This window comes from Trifolium pratense, linkage group LG7, assembly GCF_020283565.1.
Source record: "Trifolium pratense cultivar HEN17-A07 linkage group LG7, ARS_RC_1.1, whole genome shotgun sequence".
NCBI lineage: Eukaryota > Viridiplantae > Streptophyta > Magnoliopsida > Fabales > Fabaceae > Trifolium > Trifolium pratense.
In genome coordinates, this window is record NC_060065.1 from 1,030,744 (window position 1) to 1,048,697 (window position 17,954).

The 17,954-nt window shown below is 33.6% G+C and overlaps 4 protein-coding genes across 5 annotated transcripts; 2 read left to right on the plus strand and 2 right to left on the minus strand.

Moving 5' to 3' along the window:
• Positions 1-33: 33 nt before the first annotated feature.
• Positions 34-2,615, minus strand: LOC123899245. The gene is made up of 4 exons (XM_045950334.1): positions 2,294-2,615; positions 2,119-2,193; positions 1,967-2,039; positions 34-372 (listed from the first exon to the last, which is right to left on the minus strand). Exons 1-3 carry the CDS (start codon positions 2,456-2,458, stop codon positions 1,980-1,982), a joined length of 300 nt encoding a protein of 99 aa, XP_045806290.1. The 5' UTR covers positions 2,459-2,615; the 3' UTR covers positions 34-372; positions 1,967-1,979.
• A 1,850-nt stretch (positions 2,616-4,465) lies between these two features.
• LOC123899246 (RNA-binding protein 24) lies at positions 4,466-9,266 on the plus strand. The gene is made up of 8 exons (XM_045950336.1): positions 4,466-5,614; positions 5,741-5,867; positions 6,463-6,592; positions 7,061-7,097; positions 7,188-7,416; positions 8,105-8,206; positions 8,288-8,385; positions 8,728-9,266. The coding sequence occupies exons 1-6, from the start codon at positions 5,399-5,401 to the stop codon at positions 8,191-8,193; spliced, it is 828 nt and encodes a 275-aa protein (XP_045806292.1). The 5' UTR covers positions 4,466-5,398; the 3' UTR covers positions 8,194-8,206; positions 8,288-8,385; positions 8,728-9,266.
• Positions 9,267-10,842: 1,576 nt separating this feature from the next.
• On the plus strand, positions 10,843-13,928 carry LOC123899247 (SWI/SNF complex subunit SWI3B). 2 transcript variants are annotated; one of them, XM_045950338.1, is made up of 5 exons: positions 10,843-11,543; positions 12,112-12,531; positions 12,837-12,972; positions 13,160-13,290; positions 13,388-13,928. In XM_045950338.1, exons 1-5 carry the CDS (start codon positions 10,935-10,937, stop codon positions 13,562-13,564), a joined length of 1,473 nt encoding a protein of 490 aa, XP_045806294.1. In that variant the 5' UTR covers positions 10,843-10,934; the 3' UTR covers positions 13,565-13,928. The 2 variants fall into 2 exon arrangements, with proteins under 2 accessions (XP_045806294.1, XP_045806293.1); XM_045950337.1 differs by having other exon boundaries at positions 10,848-11,570.
• Positions 13,929-14,254: 326 nt separating this feature from the next.
• Positions 14,255-16,392, minus strand: LOC123899248 (psbP domain-containing protein 3, chloroplastic). The gene is made up of 10 exons (XM_045950339.1): positions 16,260-16,392; positions 16,111-16,165; positions 15,887-15,996; positions 15,681-15,746; positions 15,432-15,512; positions 15,256-15,338; positions 15,081-15,156; positions 14,770-14,888; positions 14,600-14,644; positions 14,255-14,494 (listed from the first exon to the last, which is right to left on the minus strand). The coding sequence occupies exons 1-10, from the start codon at positions 16,324-16,326 to the stop codon at positions 14,468-14,470; spliced, it is 729 nt and encodes a 242-aa protein (XP_045806295.1). The 5' UTR covers positions 16,327-16,392; the 3' UTR covers positions 14,255-14,467.
• Between the last annotated feature and the right edge of the window lie 1,562 nt (positions 16,393-17,954).

The following is a 17,954-nucleotide window of genomic DNA, read 5'->3' on the forward strand; positions in this document are numbered from 1 at the left end:
TAAACTCAACTGCCATGAACAAAATCCAAAACATTACAGTAATAACAGATTAATGACAGGCTCTTTAACTATTAATAACATGTTTCCTGAAGGATAGGTTGTTACCAACACCCATTCCCAAAACTAAAGAAAATACGTACACTATAACATTTCTACTATGTAAAATAGAAACCTCAATTTATTATAAAAAATAAAATAAAAATAGAAACCTTAATTTATTATATCCTTAATAGAGTATGTTGTCAATAACATTTATACAACAAATGGTAACCTTTATTAGAGATGAACTAAGGGACAGCAACAGCAAGTTGAAACTGAGCCTGTATCCAAATATAATATAAGCCTAATTGTTGATTGTTTCCATTTTGAATCCTGCGAAGAAAATCATCACAAATGAACCAATAAATCAACATATTTATGCCTCTAAAATCAGAGCATTTAACCCAAATAATCAATCTACAGAAACTCAAATGCAAAAAAATAAGCATTTTGGCCATGAAGCATACACACATGCAATCCCTTCATATATCCTTAATGGACGCATCCAATCTGCATAAGATGAGTGCATCTTATGCAGATTGATGTTTTAACTTGCAACAATGACTAGTGCCAACAGTGAAATAGTGCAGGTCTTTAACAGAAACCATCAATTCAAAAGAAGCCAAAACTCGGCCCAAGTAGAATGGAGCCAGGTTTGGGGACCAGTGACCATCAAGTTACAGCTCAGCAGTCTTGTCGCATAGCGCCGTTGTAGCGGTATTACTATAGCATAGCAGAATTTAAACAAATCAATTTTGTTCCGCAATACGCTATTTAGTACTTGTTGTTCGGTAGCAGCTATAGCGGCGCTATTGCACATTAGCACTGTAGCTAGCAGAATTGAACAAATCTCTATTTTCCACCATCTACGATTAACAACACTGATGCTCAATGTTTAACCGGTCAAACCACTGCCTCTTGATTTTACTCAATACTCAAATGCTTCTGATTTTTAATTGTTGCTGGTGCAAAAGAACGGATTGGGAATATGACAAACAGTAACACTACTCATCCTATAAATTATTGGTCAGGTGGATAGGGAGTAACAATTAATATTTGTTGATGCTTCCAGTGGTGCACAAGGACGCAAGCTTTCTTCGAGGATAGGATTTTTAGACAACAAAACAAAAAAGGTGCTAGGGTCTACTACAGGTATAATTTTCCGTCCTCCCATCAAACAAGGGGAAACTCCCAATTCCACCTTCCCTAATTTTCTTTCTTGTTTTCCCCAAAATCAAAAAATATTCTAAGTGTCAATATCAATTAAACAGCTTATGTTTTCTACCTAAGTCCATCTAATTAGTAATCGCACAATTTTGCTGTTTGCTAAGTCAATTTTTATGAAGCCCGGATACACCAAATTGCTAAAGTAAGGTGTCGTTCCCAAATATCCAAATTGCTGTTCTGGTACGTTATCCAGTACAAAATGATCTCAAACTGCGGCTATAGTGGCACAACCGCAACAACACTATTGTAGCGGAAATTTAACAATCCACTATCCGCAGTTGACAATAGACAATACTGTATCTAAAAAGTAAATATCCAAGCAATATTTGTTATACTTTACGAGCTTTTATATCCATACCGAAACACATATCTCCTAGGTATATCATATCATATACTTTAAAAATAGCCATATCAGTCAATGTATTGACATATCGGTGCATCATAACAATATAGAAAGTAATTTAATAATAACTACATACCAACAGTGTAAATAAATTAGGATACACATACACCTGATGGAATTTCACTATTTTGTCACATAATAATATTACTTTCAGAAAACATCTTCACAACCACAACATATCAAGTTGGTTAAACTCAATAGAAAAATAACAGAGAATCCATTAACATTAAACTCAATAGAAAAATAACCTAACTCAATAGAACCACATGTAAAATTGTAATAAGGATAAAAACTTACAAGCTACTATAAGCTAATCCTGTCTCCTATTTGAATTTTCTTTGTTGTTATTTCCATATATCAAACCATTCACCTGAAATTGAAATTATAATTACAATCAAAATCATGAAATCTACCATAACAGAAAAAGCAAAAGTTGTAAGAAAACTAACTTGAGGATCAGCAACAGGTTTTCGAGTCTCGACGTAGCGAAAAGGATCAGGAGAGGTAGCAAGAGCAGCTTTTTCCTACAAAAAATTCACACAAACACAATAAATTAAAATTAAAATTAAAATTAATCAGCGTTTGAAATTATTGAAAACAATTAGAAAAGAGAGGAATAAGAACCTGTTGTTCGCGTTTTAGGTCTTGTGCGGGTTTGATCCAAAGGTAATAAGCTAGGGTTCCGGCGACAACCCAAGAAGCAAGGTTGCTTCCACCTCTGAGACCGCCCATCGAATTGTTAACGAACGATCTTGCGTTACCCAAAGTTCTTCTCCAACTACTCGCCATTGATAATTATTACTATTCAATCGAATCTCAAACGTTTTCGTCTTCTAGAGAGTTGAAGATTGAGAAAAGTGGTGTTGTTGTGTTTTGAGAGAGTGAACAAAATAAGTTGCGGATTCAACTGCGCATACAATGATCCGTAAAACCCAAGTAAACAAACGAGTTTAATGTATACACCGACTGTGTAAAATTTTACTAGTTCATCCAATAAAAAAAAACCATATTTTCTATGTCATATGAAAAAATTGGGTAAAATATGATGACGTGACGGGACAATTTTACACCTATATTCCTTTAATATATTTTGTGTGTTATAAAGGGTAATAAGAATATGTCTGACTCGTTGAGTTGGTCTGTCTAATATCGGAACTGACCTCCGAACAAGATTTAACTGGTGGTGAAAACAAAAAAAACAAAAAATTCAACTTAATAATATCAGTATTGGCGGTTGAGATGTGATTTATGTACAATTTTATTACTCTTTTCTATTATTTGAAGAAAGGAGTTATTTTGCCGTAAATCATTTACCCCTCTGCAGCAATAATAGATCTTAATTCGTCGAGTATTGTAAGATTCAATTAAGTGATAATGTCCTCATAAGAATTTTAATGCGGCGGCATGATCAAGTTTCCAAAAATTTAGTTTTTTTTTAAGTCAAATAGTTTAGTAGTCAAAATTTTAACCATTAAAATGAATAAACGAGAAATCTCAAATTCGTACATTGACTATTGCACATTGCAATGTTTTTAAACTAGAAATGACCAATAAAAATAAAGCGAAGTGCTAAATATACTCTCTCTAACACTCACTCTTTAATTTGTTGAAATTCATATGTTTTCCAATTTTACGTGGACCTATTTTCGAAGTGAAGAACACACTTTTTTTTTGTATTAACCTTCTAGTTCGTAGTGAAGGGTCAATAATCAATATTTCGTCTCCGAGATAAGTAAAGTCTGACAAAATATTATTTTCACCAAGAATCGAACTCGAATTCTTTCAAACAATTTATCTTAGAAGAAACTTATTAATCATGTGAGTTCAATATATTGGAGAGATGATTAAAAAGTGAGTATTTTCTCATCCTAGCCCTCCTAAAAATAAAGGAAAAAGCTAACATGTGCCATAAGGGCACATTTTAAGGTACTTCATGATATTAAATATGATCCATGATATTTTTGCACGAAGCGGTAAATCTTGTTAATAATACTATAAGAAAAATGTTAATATTACTGTAACTAGTAACTTGAAACATTAGTTAATTAATAAATATGATAAATAAGTCTTGAAACTTGTGTATTTTCTTTTTAAAAGTATAAATAATATTTGTTTCGATGTAGAAAATCGCTTCATTTTAGGAATGAAAACTATAGACTCATATACTAAGGCTTTGTTTGGATTGGTGGTATGAGATGGAATGGAGTGGTATGTGGTGGTATGAAGTGAAGTTCCATTGTTTGCATTCTTTAAAAATGAATGGAATGAAGTGGTATGTGATGGTATGGATTCCATCTCATTCCATCATTTTCTCTTATTTTTCTTCCCCTCCAATTTGGGGTATATGGGATGAAATACAAAATGTCCAAACAATGGAATACATTTTATGCTTCATTCCATCCCGCTCCGCTCCATTCCATCTTATTCCATTCCGCTTCATTCCGTTATGTACCATCAATCGAAACGTAGCCTAAGTGACATGAGTACATGCAAAAATACCGACAATGGGTACAATAAACACTTTCATTATAGATATGGATACTTAACAAATATGAGTATGAATATAAATATTGTTATCCACACGAGTATGAATCTGAGTACGAATATTTTATTTCAAACCGTAATACTCACACAGTCATATTCATTATCATCCCTACTTCTTTTATTTTCGTTAACTAATATCCGAGACACTACTCAACATCACCTATAATATAATATAATCGTAAAAAAAATAAAAATAAAAACTTTAAATAAAAATTGAAAAGAAAAGGGCTGGAAGAGGGCGTGAGTGGGCCCGAGTGAGCAAACATTGCAGGCTGTCCTGTCCGGTTCGGTTAAGAAATGAGAAACTCTCTGGCCTGACCCGCGTCTACTACTTTTTCATTTCTCTTTTTTATTTATAATTTATTTATTTATATTTGTTTCTCCGTTCCCGTTCCTTCTCTCTCTCTCTCTCTTTCTCGCCGTTACTTGTTGTTCCTGTTCGTTTTCAATATCTTTTTTGATCACACACTCTTCCCTTCGTTTTCAATTTTATTCATTCATAATAACATATATTACTATAATTATTATTAAGATTAAGATTAGAATGAATAACTTCCACTTTCTTTCTTCTTCTTCTTCTTCTCTTCTACACCCTGTCATCACACATCATCATCATCAACAACCATAATTGATTACCAATTTCCCTTTTTTCTTTTCTTCTCTCTCTCTCTCTCTCTCTCTCTCTCTCTCTCTCTCTCTCTCTCTCTCTCTCTCTCTCTCTCTCTCTCTCTCTCTCTCTCTCTCTTCGTTTCACTCTTCCACTGTTGTTTGTTTCCATCATCACCACCTTTTTTTCAACCCCACACACCTTCTCACTCCAATAACTCCTTTTCCTCCACCGACCTTTCTCTATTTCATTTCTAGGGTTTTTCATTCTTTCCCTTTTTCAATTTTATTAATAATTCCTTTTCCTTTTCAACTTTTTTATTAATTAGGTTACCCTAATCTATTTCCTCTGTTTCTAACTGATCCACACGCACCCACTCTCTGTCTCTTTCTGTTTTTTCTTTCTATTTTTTTGCTTAATTATCTCAATTCAATACTATTCCTGTGTATGTGTGTCTTCATATCATAGTTAGTTCCTATTGTTTTTATTTTTGTGGGTGCGTGTGAAAAGTTAAAGTGAATAATTATAGTGAATTAGTGATCGTGATTGTTAATTTGTTATTGTTTGTTTATATATAAATGGCATACCAAAGTTCAGGATCAAGTTCAAGTTCTGGGTTTCAATTGTTGAATTCTCCTTTTGGAGATACTACTTATACTAAGGTTTTTGTTGGTGGATTGGCATGGGAGACTCAAAGTGAAACTATGCGCCGTTACTTTGAACAATTTGGAGATATTCTCGAAGCCGTCGTCATCGCTGACAAGAACACTGGGAGATCCAAAGGCTATGGTTTTGTGAGCATCTTTGTTTTTACCAATGGATATTTATTTTATACTGATATTTATCTTGCATTTCCATTATTACTATTACTATAGAATGACTTGATTTCTATCTTATCTGCATGGAATTGGAGGGTATAGGTGACTTTCCGTGATCCTGAAGCTGCCAGGAGAGCCTGTGCCGATCCAAGTCCTGTTATCGACGGTAGAAGAGCTAATTGTAATTTGGCTTCGCTTGGTCGACCACGACCTCCTCCTATCACCTATGGTATTATGTCTTTAATATATATACCTTCCTTACTTTGAATTTACAAACCTCACTCAACTAATGCTATATAAATAGGAATAATGTAATTTGATTCTCTAGTCGATTATTTGCATTGACTGCCTTTTATTATTTATATCATGTCATCGCCATTGTCATTTGCGGTTATTTTATTTTTTATCATGGGATTTTCGCATTGACATACCTCAAAATATGAAGATGATAAAGACATGGGGAGGGGTATAGAAAGATTCTGAGTGCTTGTGTGTTCGCGCAAAGATTATGTTTTACTTACTGTTTCATTAAAACCTATACTCCTCTCAAAAAACACTTGTTCATTTGTAACATAATAGGTTTGAGTCTTAACTGAAGTTATGTAACTCTTAACAGGCTGTACTCTCTTAATTTGTCTTACTTGTTTGATTGCTTTTCAAATGAATTTGCTTGCTATTTCTGGTTGATCCTTTAACCCAATGTCTCTGTCTTGCTTAAACAAACGAGTTTATCTCAAGCAATGCTATATTATTCTTTCATTGATGTGCTTAAACACAAAATATAGATTGTTTATAATTTTTACTTGCTTTTTTATCTTTTATAGGACGGGTAAGACCAGCATCCCCTTATGTTGGAAGTTTGCAACCGGCCCGCGCTGCTTACGTTGGAGGTTATGGCTACCAGCAAGCACTTCCCTATGGCTATCAACAAGGAATGGTTTATCCCCCTTATGGGTAAGTGGGAGATTTGAAGATTTATTTTCACTACTAGTCTGCCTTTTGTGTTTTGGTTCTTTTTTATTTTATTTTTATCCATGCTTATTTTAGCAGTTACTTAACTCATTTTGAACCCATTTATGGTGTTATAACAGTGATTAGGTCAACTAGATCCGTACATGTCCTTACAAAAAAATGATTAGTATTTCTTTTTGTGGAAGTCAGTCCATGACGATCACAAACATGCAACATTCTAATGGTAGATAGCATTGGTTAGTTAGGAGGTGAAAATCCTGATAGATCTTGTCATTAGTGCTCCACTGTATATGAAAAGCTTATGTCAATTGGATATAATAAACTAATAATTGTTAAATATCAAACTCCAATGTGAGGTGTTCCTAATCACATTTGTGTTGTGCATCAGGACATATTATATCAGAATCATGTTATAGAGGTGATCTTTCCAACATTGTTTTATCTTTGCAGGTATACGGCATATGGACCTGAATACGTCTACCCACAGGTCAAATTAGTTTTTTAATTGGATTAGTTTAAATGTCAATGCTATTTGTAAGATGCTGATCTTTTCAACTTCTTCTGTCCTGTCTAACAGAGTATGTATGCTGGTCAACAGTACCTTCAGATATATGGTGTGCCTGGTGCAGTGAATACAAATATGTATCCTTATGGACAATTGGGTCAAGCTATTCATGGTGGCCATGGTTATACAGCAATGCAGGGTTATACTGTACCAGCTCATCAGCTAGTTCCCTATGGTGGATCAAATGTTAATGTAATAACAACTTCACCTATGTCTGCCATTCAAGCACCATATCCTAGTGGTACAGTCCTTTCTTTTTGTCCTAAAGAATTTTGATTTTGATTTATGATTTGGGCTATTCTATTCCTTTTTTTTTTTTGTATTTAACACATTTCAATTTGAATCATTCACATTATATTTTTTATTTTTATACTCCCTCTGATCCTTTTTATAAGAAATAATTCAATGACCAGATGGAGTATGTGTTTTTTAGTTTTATATATATAATTGAAAGTGTTAATTCATATTTGAGTTGGATTTTGTTTATGAACATCTTTGGTGGGTATTCTTTGAGAAACAAAAGCACTGTGTCTTGTGATTAACATTCATTTGAAAACATATTAGTGAATACTTATTACTTATATAAGTCTTGAACAAGCATTGATATGCCAAATTGCATACACTATTCAGTTGTTGGTATAGACAATGAAATTAATGAATGATGCGGCATATGTAGGCAATTTCAGTCATCAAACCCTGACTTATATACAAAAAGAAACGGTATGGTAATATACTAATGTATGATAGGAGGTTGAGTTTTTTTTTTTTAACTAAAACATAGGTAATTGAAGTTCTGATGGGACGAGAAAGTAGGTAATCTGTAAAGAATAGTTGATTTTTTTTATATTTAAAATGTTGTAAGATTGTATATAGAACAAGGCATTAAAATCTATTGTGTTTAAGTGATTCATAAGTATTTGCCTTTTTAGGAATTGCTACACCAGTTCCAGGCCAACCACAATTTATTGTTTCTCCTCAGTTCGTTCAAGGTAGCGGTCCTGACCAAACAACTGGTTAGGAAGATGATTAAGGTGAGCTTTTCACTGAGCATATAACAGTGCATATCTCTGTGTACATCATGTACTTATGTTTTGGATATACTCCTGTTGCAGATATCCTTAGTTTGCAGCAGGACTAAGAGCAGTGGAACTGCTACTTGAGTGGCGGGCTTCTAATCTAGCCTTGCAAGTATTTATTTTGCATTCTAGAGGTATTGTTGCTATGTTATGCATTCTCTTGTTGATATTGGTGGAAATGAGTTAAGTTGCACATGGGCAGCTCATAATTCATAACTCAAACTCGGTTATTTGGCTCGAGAAACCGAGCCGGTGAGCAATTGAAGTGAGCATAACTGGGCTCATTCACACACTGTTGTGAGTGCTCAACTTGTTTGCAAGATGGTTTATCATGTTTAAAATTTGTCATATATTTATTTTTAGTACAGATAGTATCATGAGATACTATTGGCAATTGATATTTACTTGATGAAAATGATTGTTATACATTGAAAACATGATTTAGCTTTTAACAAATTTTATGATGTGTACCACAGGTCATATATAGTCATGCTCACCAAGTCGTGTCTGAGTCAACTCCAAATGGTGGAGGAAAATGGAACGTGCAGGCTGCTTCTTCCATTTGGACATATTTACGCTACTGTATTTATACCTAATACTACTGGTACTCAGGAAGAGTGGCAGTAGGGTTGGACCAATGGTTGCCGGAATAGGTTTCTGGCAGCCATGTAGGAATAAACTTGTGTAAAAAGAAAAATCATGTCTGAATCAAATTATGATTCTTTGTAGTCTTGTCCAGCATCGGGTTTGTAGATAGTCCATGTTAGTGAATTGCGTGACGATGGATGGTCCATCACATTGAATGTGACTTTTGTGCATAGTAGTTGTCATAGATTCTACCACAAGACATGGTTGTAATTTTATGATTTTATGAAGAACCTGCCGTTAATGCAGGGTAGACCCATCAGTATATTCCATTAGAGAAGACTGAAGTTGTAGTGTTTATATTACCATTATTCAGTACCTAGTCACATGTCAACATTTTCTTCAATCAATTGAATTTTCAACTTTTTTATGGTGTGTCTCTTACACATTGTTTGGTTTGAAGGAAAGTGGAGGGATAGAAAGTAGGAAGGATGGAAAGTTTATTGAAATGTGTGTTTCCACCGTTTGGTTGCAATCTTAGAGAGGAAAGAAAGTAGTTTTTTAGCGGGACCCACCTTCAAAACCCATCCCCCCAAATCTGAGCGGAAAGCTTGGAATGCACATCCAACCCCATAAATTTACAAATGTGCCCTCGGTTTTGAAGAATTTTTCCATGTGCCTAGATCAATTTATTTGTTTCTAATGTTCTATGCTATATGTCTTTGGCATGATATACTCAGCTGAAAAAAAGTGATCATGTTATTGCAATTTTAATATAACATATTATAATATATTCTGTAACTTTTTGTGTACATTCAATATATATATATATATATATATATATATATATATATATATATATATATATATATATATATATATATATATATATATATATATATATCCATTTTAATACAAGGACATTTATGTCATTTAATAAAATTATAATTTTCTTTCCTCTCACTTTCTATTCACTTTCACTCAAACCAAACAACTAAACAATCATTTCACTTTTCATTCACTTTCCACTCACATTCAATCCTTTAACATTCTTTCCTCTCACTTTCTTTCCTTCAACTTTCCTTTCTCATCCAAACAAAGCCTTAAGTTGTCTTTAAATTCTATTTATCCAATTTTTGTCAACAATAAATTCAATTTCTTTTTAATCATTGTTGGAGTTGGTCACGGTAATCACGCACTTTGTGTGGTGATATCAAATGAGTCGGTTGCTTGGATTACCGTTTGTTGCATCACAAAGCAATTTTTATTTGTGATGATGATTGGCCGCAACAACTATAGGATTTATTCCCTTATCAATTTCTACCGGTATCATGTTGATTGACTCAAGGGTTACATTATTTTTAATTTCTTACTCAAGGGTTACATGAATAGTTAATCATTTGGCTTCATGATTTTTTCTTTGGGTGATGATACATGTTTTAAAGATTTAAAAAAGAGAAATTGTGTTTTTTTTTTTTTTACAAAAAAATAAAAAAGAAATTGTGTTGGAAAATTTATTTTTTGAACTTCTAAAAATTAGAGTAAATAAGCAAATATGTCCTTGAATTTGTAAAAATTATATCAAATGTCTTTCTCTTAACTTAAGCCGTTAAGAGTGCTGACGTGTAACGTTAACATCAACGGTTCACGTTTTTAGTGATCAACGACTAGGAGCATCGTCAACATAGGAGGAAAACATAGCACATGTTAACTTGACCAAAGTATGAGTGACAATCGTCTAACATATTTCATGACGAAATTAGTATAATAAAATTATATAATATATTTTTATTTAGATGAAGTGGTAATTTATTGAAATTAAAATTACATATAATTGTAAGATCTCGAGTTCGAATCAAGGTCACGTCCACCCTAATAATTTTATTTTTTTTGCACATTGCCTAATATATTTCTAATATTACAATAATATAAATCCAGTAACACCTTATTTTATTAGCATAAATAAATAGAATAAATCGAACAAATCACTTTCAAAATTTTGTTAAATATGTAAGATAAAATTAGAGGGGTAATAAAAAGTAGGACTAAAATATTATAGATTCTCATCAGTTGGAGCCGACAAACAAGTGGCAAATTAATGGCGACATCAACCCCAGAAAGACCCGCCGAACCACCGTCATCCGCCGCCGAACCACCTAAAATTCAAACTCAACCTCCAATTTCTACTCCACCTCCACCTCCTGCGAAGCCACCACTAACACCACCGCCGTCGAAACCAGAAGTCCCACTGGCAGACCCCAAACCATCTCCCGACACCAGCTTAATCCTAATCCCAAGTCACTCAAGATGGTTCTCATGGGATTCCATTCACGAATGCGAGATTCGTAACATTCCAGATTCTTCCAAAAACCCTAGGGTTTACAAATACTATAGAAATTCTATAGTAAAACATTTCAGATTCAATCCCAATAGAAAAATCACCTTCACCGATGTTCGGAAAACGCTCGTAGGTGACGTAGGTTCAATTCGAAGAGTCTTCGATTTTCTTGAAGCTTGGGGTTTAATCAATTATCATCCTTCTTCTTCTCTCAGTAAACCTTTCAAATGGGATGACAAAGACTCAAAACCTGAATCAGGATCGAATTCTACTGATTCTTCTTCTCCGGCGCCGGTCAAAGAAACTGCTAGGAGAATTTGCAGTGGCTGCAAAACTAACTGTGTTGTTGCTTGCTTTGCCTGTGACAAGGTTAGTTATTTTTGGTATTCTGAAAAGGTTAGTTTAGTTTTCCTCTTTTTTCATGTAAAAATTGTTTACATTGCCAAATCAATAGTAATTGTTCGTATTATTAAAAAATTTGACTTTAATTGTATAGTTTATTTAAATTATACTACCTCCTGTTTTAATTGTAAGAGATAGTTTGGTCAACCATACATGTATCTGGTTCAAATGGTTGAGAATAATATGCCTAAATATTTTTTGAAGAATTTAGATTTAAATATACTTTAGATTTATATTTACTAAAATTTATGATTTATGATTTAGGATTTGTTTAGAATTGTTAGGTTAGGATTAGTTTGTTTTTTAAAAGACATGATTTAGAAATTTGTTTTATTCTTCACATAACAATATATATGGTGAGAGTATATCCCACCATATTCCGCAATACAGAGAAGAAAAAAAAATCACAAATTTTGATCAAATAGAACAATTTTTGTTGACCCAATTGTCTCTTATATTTAGGACTAGAAGGAGTACATTATATGATTGGTTGTGATTTTTTGACGGTGTAATTGAACTGTGAATTTGAGTGCAGAATGATATGACTTTGTGTGCGAGGTGTTTTGTTCGCGGAAACTATCGAATTGGTATGAGTAATACAGAATTCAAGAGAGTGGAGATTAGTGAGGCGACAAAAACTGAATGGACTGAGAAGGAAACGTTGAATCTTCTTGAAGCTATTACGTTTTTCGGTGATGATTGGAAGAAGGTTTCTCATCATGTTGTTGGTAGGACTGAGAAGGAATGTGTTGCTCGTTTTCTTAAGCTTCCTTTTGGTGATCAATTCCTGCGTTATCAACAGTCTGAGTCTGCTTCTCTCACTGATGACGGTTCTCATCAGTTGAAGCCTCCTGCTGATGCTGAATTTGAGTCAGAAACTGTTGACTCGGATAAATCTAGTAAGAGAATGCGTCTCACACCTCTTGCGGATGCAAGCAATCCTATCATGGCTCAGGTTCTTTCTTGGCTTAAAATTATCCTTGTTTTCTTTGAATTATTGTCGGTTACATTTGTGTGTTGTAATGTTTGGGGGGAAAATTAAACTTCTTGATTACATGTAGCAATAAAAATCATGATGTGTGATATAATGATCCTTGTTTTCTTTGAATTATTGATGATTTCTTTGAAAATTCTTTTGTGTCTTGACAGTTTGTTCGTTCAAATTATTGCAGGATGCTTTCCTTGTTTTCTTTGAATTATTGATGATTTCTTTGAATGTTCTTTTGTGTCTTTACAGTTTCTTCGTTCAAATTATTGCAGGCTGCTTTCCTTTCTGCTTTAGCAGGGACTGAGGTTGCACATGCTGCGGCTCAAGCTGCTCTGACAACTCTGACCGATGTTTACAAGTCAACTAGAACTAACTATCGACCATTTCAGAAGAATGCATTACCACAAGGTGAGAATGACATACCTGACTCAAGGTTATAGGCTTTTGAATGAATTTAATCTGTCATCTGTGTAATGGGTTTATCTCGAAATGAATGGATCAATGTTCATTGGGTACATAGTATTAAAATTGGAATGGTTATGAAATTTTGAACTCGGTTTCCTCAGTAGAAATGGTGGCTTTATGTTTTGTGCAGATGTTGGTGTTGCATCCAACGGTGGTAATGCTTCAGATTCTATCCAAGGATCTCTATTGCGTGCTGATTTACAGTGCGAGAAGGAAGAATCAGATGTGGCAAAATCAATTTCTGAGATTATAGAAGTTCAGGTCTGTCATGTGTTAGCAACTTACCCTTTTGTTTGATGGTGTTTGCACTTATTAGTTTGATAATCTTTCCTAAATATTTGATGTTGTGCCTCTATAGATGAAAACTATCCAGGACAAGCTTATCAAGTTTGAAGAGTTAGACCTGCTAATGGAAAAAGAATCCCAGCAGTTGGAGCAAGTGAAGAGTTTGTTTTTCCTTGATCAGCTTAACCTTTTATTTCGTAAAACATCTGCACCAACGACCGCAGAAGGCAATCATGTAAAGAGGAATTGATGACTGACGAGTCATAGTTAGCTATTGATCTTAGGTTTAGCTGGGTGTATTCAATTTTCCTTTTAATAACTATTCCGCACCGCGTTGCTTTGGTTGCGAAGGCACCAAAGTTTTTATTCAATATTATAATAGTAATATCTTCATATCAATTGTAGGCCTTTTATTTTATATTGTCAACTTGCTCACACATTACTGCCTGAAAATGGTGTTGAAGTTTCAAATATCTTTTGTTCACACCAAGGGAAAAGTAAGGGTAATGAAACAAGGAAAAGTGGTTTGGAAAACTTTCTAGTTGCAAATCTCATACTACTGTATATGTCAAGGAACTTTTAAAACTTATGTATGCACTATTACTTTTGTTTCAGAAGAGTGTTTTTGTTTAATTTCAAAAAACAGCTTATTTAAATCAAAATAGTGATACAGTTGCATCACTAATCAGAAATTATACATTTTAAAACAAATTTTATGTAATTTAAGTCCGACACCAAACTGTAATCACTAGATTTTAAAACAAATTTTATGTAATTTAAGTCTGACATCAAAATAGTGTTATTGTAGTGCATGTTTGGTTTGAAGAAAGTTGTAGGGAAATGGCTTGATTGATTTGCTTATTTACGTAGCTGTCATTACATTGTAATGGCATCAACTTGAGAATTGATATGCATTAACCAAAGGTACACTGATATGATATTCACTGCAAAATATCTTATTTATTGCATCAATTTGTGCCATTCATTTATACTGCTTTGGTTTATCAGTTTTGAAGGAAATGTCATAGCAAGTATCACACGTATAGGATTCAGACAGACATTTCTAGCTTATAAATAAATTCATGAAAACATCATGAGGGTGCCCATGAAAGAAAGCTACGCAAAAATTTCTGACTCGTCACTGAACATTTCTTTATGTGAACTTAAACGATCGAACCGCCTGCAAATTTCAAGTAGAAGCTGAATGAATTTCAGTACTTAAACAATCAAAACCTTTGCTCTATCAAATATCAGAATAATATATCTAGTATGAAAAGAAGTTAACCTTCTGAACTTTGGAAGCATATTTGTCTGTTTCCTCATCCCCATACTGCATGTAGACAACAAGATAAGAGTCATTACTAAGGAACATTTAGCTCTATACTGAAACAGCGCGCACGTGCTCGCGCGCGCGCACACACACAGAGACACTGTAGTACGTATATCTAATAGTACCTGTCCTGTCACTGTATACAGTCTGTTATACCAACCATTTGTTAACATCCCGATAGCTGAATATAGATGTTTGCGACTCTCACCAGGATTTTGCAGCGTATACTCGATGAAATAAAATCCTGAACAATTAAGCACTTAGAACTTCAAAATTCACCCATAATTTCAGTTTTTTGAAAAGTCTCTCTGTCTCATTAAGCATATATTTGAACTATATATAGTAACTATAACATATTTTCTTTCCCTTACAGTAAAAAACCTTATAACCTGTGCACCTTACAAGTTTCAATGAAATTTAAGAGTAAAGTATGCACCTTTAGATGATTTACAATCTATGAGTTTGGCAGCAACACCAGGTGGTTTTTTCCAGCTTCTGTCCAATCCACTAACCTGTTATATTCATTTTAGGTGGGAAAATTAAGCATTAGTTGAAGCTGAAAAACAGAAAACCATCAAATAATAGTTTTGAATCTGATCAAGAAACGACACCAGAGTATCAGCAAATTCTTCAACTTTGCCAAATGATTCCATCTTAGTGAAATCTGGTCCTACCCCTGTGATCATGACGCTCACTGAAGCAAAATACGGATAGCAATTAGTTTTATATGGATACATTACAATTTGCTACTGATGAAGAACACAGACTAAGGAGAGTATGATTATACCATTGGAATTAGATTCCTCTTTTGGGTAGAAAGCAGTTAATGATTTAAACCCTGCAGATTCTCCTGTTCCTATTTGCCACTCTGATCCAAACCATTTAAACAAAAAATAAGTACATACTTAATTGAAATCAAGCCACTGGTATATATAGTGCATGTTTGGTATCACGGTGAGTTTATCAGAATCACGGTAGCTCACCGTGATACCAAACATACATATAGTTTTACTTGCAAACTTCCAATTCATTTCACCTTGAGGAATCTCTATCTTGAACTTGTTCTCATCGTCGGTGTAGATACTAAAATCCTCGGACACATCTGAGACATGCGTTTAAAATGAAAAATAAATAAATACTGTGATACTTACCATTAACCAATGTAGTAATAAAAAATACAAAGTTGAATACAAGCAACACTTTTTTTAGAAAAATTAAAAAGAAGTACTAGCAATTAATCACCATTGAGTGCCAATGCCTTTGAGACAGTAGACGCCGCTCCAATTGCTGCTGTGGCTGTGTAAAGAATCAATTGTCTTCTTTTCACAGTAAGTCCTTCTTCCAAAGAAGAACTAATAAAAACACATATATGTTAACAATATTAAGCATAATATATGATTATGCATGATGATGATGATGCATGAGAGATAATGGAAATTGAGAAGTAAAAGCTATAATTTTCTTACAGTAAATGTGGTCTAGTTGTTTTATGATGTTCCACAGTTATAGGAGATGATAAACCTGAACAAAAAGCTAACGAAAATCCATTAGAAAGATTGAACAGAGTGAAAATTTAGATTGTTTAGTAAAATGAGGAAGGTGAATGGTGAAGGACCTTTGTCACTGGCAGAGGCTGTTGTTGGTCGGATGTGAAGAGAGCTGAACCATGAAATGGAAGCCATTCCTTGAAGATCAGTTCCTTCTCTTCTTTCTCACCCTTCATTTCCTTTATTATCTGTTTAATTACACTTTTATCCTTTATAGTCATAGAGCACTATTTCCATTCTATCAACATTTTTAATATACAACTGATGTATTTGATCTAACTTGTTGATCAGTAGGATGGCCAACAATCGTCCGTTGAACAGGTGGTTAACGGCCGAGCAAGCAGTTGATCCATGGAGGGGGGTGCAAGGAGCACGTGTTTGTTATGTCGTGATTAAGTGTCGAAGAGGCCACGTCATGTGCTGACGTGGACGAGGAGGCCATATTTGATTGGGCCGTCCTCGTAGGACCCGAGCAGAAGCGGATATGGGCCAGCTATTGGCCAGTCCAGAACAATATTGTTTTCTTTAGTAAAAAGTAAATCACATGTGATTATAACCACTAAACTACTTGACAAAAAATATATAATATAATGTTTTTTTCTTCTTTCATTTTTTTTTTGTTGATAGACGAAATGACAAAGCCATTGAAAACTCACACACAAAAAGTGGAGTGACCAGGATTCGAAACCCGTTCCTGACGTCCAACACTAGCAATTTCGACATTTCTTCCAATTGAGCTAGGATTTGTAGACTTTTTCTTTCTTTTTTTTTTTTTTTGATTAATAAGAGGGCTTATGCCCTTTTTCTTTCAATTTTACCCTCAACAATTTTAAATTACTGATACACTAACTAATTTATCTTACCTATAAATTATATAAATATTATTTGTACACATGTTTATTTTTAAAAAATTATATTCTTACATTAATATTATAAATATTATGAACAGAGTAAAAAAAAAAATTATAAATATTATGAACATCGGCAAAACAAAAACTATGTCAATTTCATCATTGAATTTTAAACCAAATTAATTTAAATCAAATTACTCAAATAATATTTAAAACAAAATAAATATATATTATTAAAAAAAGGAAATTATTTCATGCACAACACGAGCTAACATACTAACTTATAATAATACATAAAAACTTATTTATTTATATAAGTTATATTGCATAAACTCAAAAATAAGTTATTTCAAACGAGTCCTTATTTATTTATTTATTTTTTGGCATATATAATACCCCTAAAAAAATTATATTGGGCCCCTTATTTTTAAGGACCTAAAACGGTCGCCCTTTTCACCCCCACTCAATTACGGCCCTATGCTCATATCTAAAACTAAAGAATTAACAAAACATGTAAAAAATAATAATTTGCTAAAAGAGAAAATTCATAATTTAGAAGAAAAAATAATCTTAGAAGTAAATGTGAAAAATTATAAGTTTTCTGGTTTTTTATTGTTATTTTTGACGTTTAAATGACCTAAAATCGTCGGGTCTTACGCTAAAAATCGCAGGTCTGAAATCGGGTCCTAGCGGTGTATGGTTTTGTCTGGTGGTACCATGTGGTACTATGTCGAGGGTTCGAACCCTCGTTGCAACTTTTTGTGAAATATGTTGTTTAAAACAAAAATCAGCCTTGAAAATGAAGAAAAAAAAAGAAATTCCTTTTTGATCAGTTCCTTGAAGATCACTGGCAGAGGCTGTTGTTGGTCGGATGTGAAGAGAGCTGAATCATGAAATGGAAGCCATTCCTTG

Coding starts and splice junctions, on each gene's coding strand:
- LOC123899246 (XM_045950336.1), top strand. CDS start 5,399: ATGGCATACCAAAGTTCAGGATCAAGTTCAAGTTCTGGGTTTCAATTG. Junction 7,098..7,187: donor CTGAATACGTCTACCCACAG/GTCAAATTAGTT, acceptor CCTGTCTAACAG/AGTATGTATGCTGGTCAACA. Junction 7,417..8,104: donor TCAAGCACCATATCCTAGTG/GTACAGTCCTTT, acceptor TTGCCTTTTTAG/GAATTGCTACACCAGTTCCA.
- LOC123899248 (XM_045950339.1), bottom strand. CDS start 16,326: ATGGCTTCCATTTCATGGTTCAGCTCTCTTCACATCCGACCAACAACA. Junction 15,997..16,110: donor ACAACTAGACCACATTTACT/GTAAGAAAATTA, acceptor TGTTTTTATTAG/TTCTTCTTTGGAAGAAGGAC. Junction 15,513..15,680: donor CAAGATAGAGATTCCTCAAG/GTGAAATGAATT, acceptor GGTTTGGATCAG/AGTGGCAAATAGGAACAGGA.
- LOC123899245 (XM_045950334.1), bottom strand. CDS start 2,458: ATGGCGAGTAGTTGGAGAAGAACTTTGGGTAACGCAAGATCGTTCGTT. Junction 2,194..2,293: donor ACCTAAAACGCGAACAACAG/GTTCTTATTCCT, acceptor AATTTTTTGTAG/GAAAAAGCTGCTCTTGCTAC. Junction 2,040..2,118: donor AACCTGTTGCTGATCCTCAA/GTTAGTTTTCTT, acceptor TTTCAATTTCAG/GTGAATGGTTTGATATATGG.
- LOC123899247 (XM_045950337.1), top strand. CDS start 10,935: ATGGCGACATCAACCCCAGAAAGACCCGCCGAACCACCGTCATCCGCC. Junction 11,571..12,111: donor ATTTTTGGTATTCTGAAAAG/GTTAGTTTAGTT, acceptor ATTTGAGTGCAG/AATGATATGACTTTGTGTGC. Junction 13,291..13,387: donor CTGAGATTATAGAAGTTCAG/GTCTGTCATGTG, acceptor GTGCCTCTATAG/ATGAAAACTATCCAGGACAA.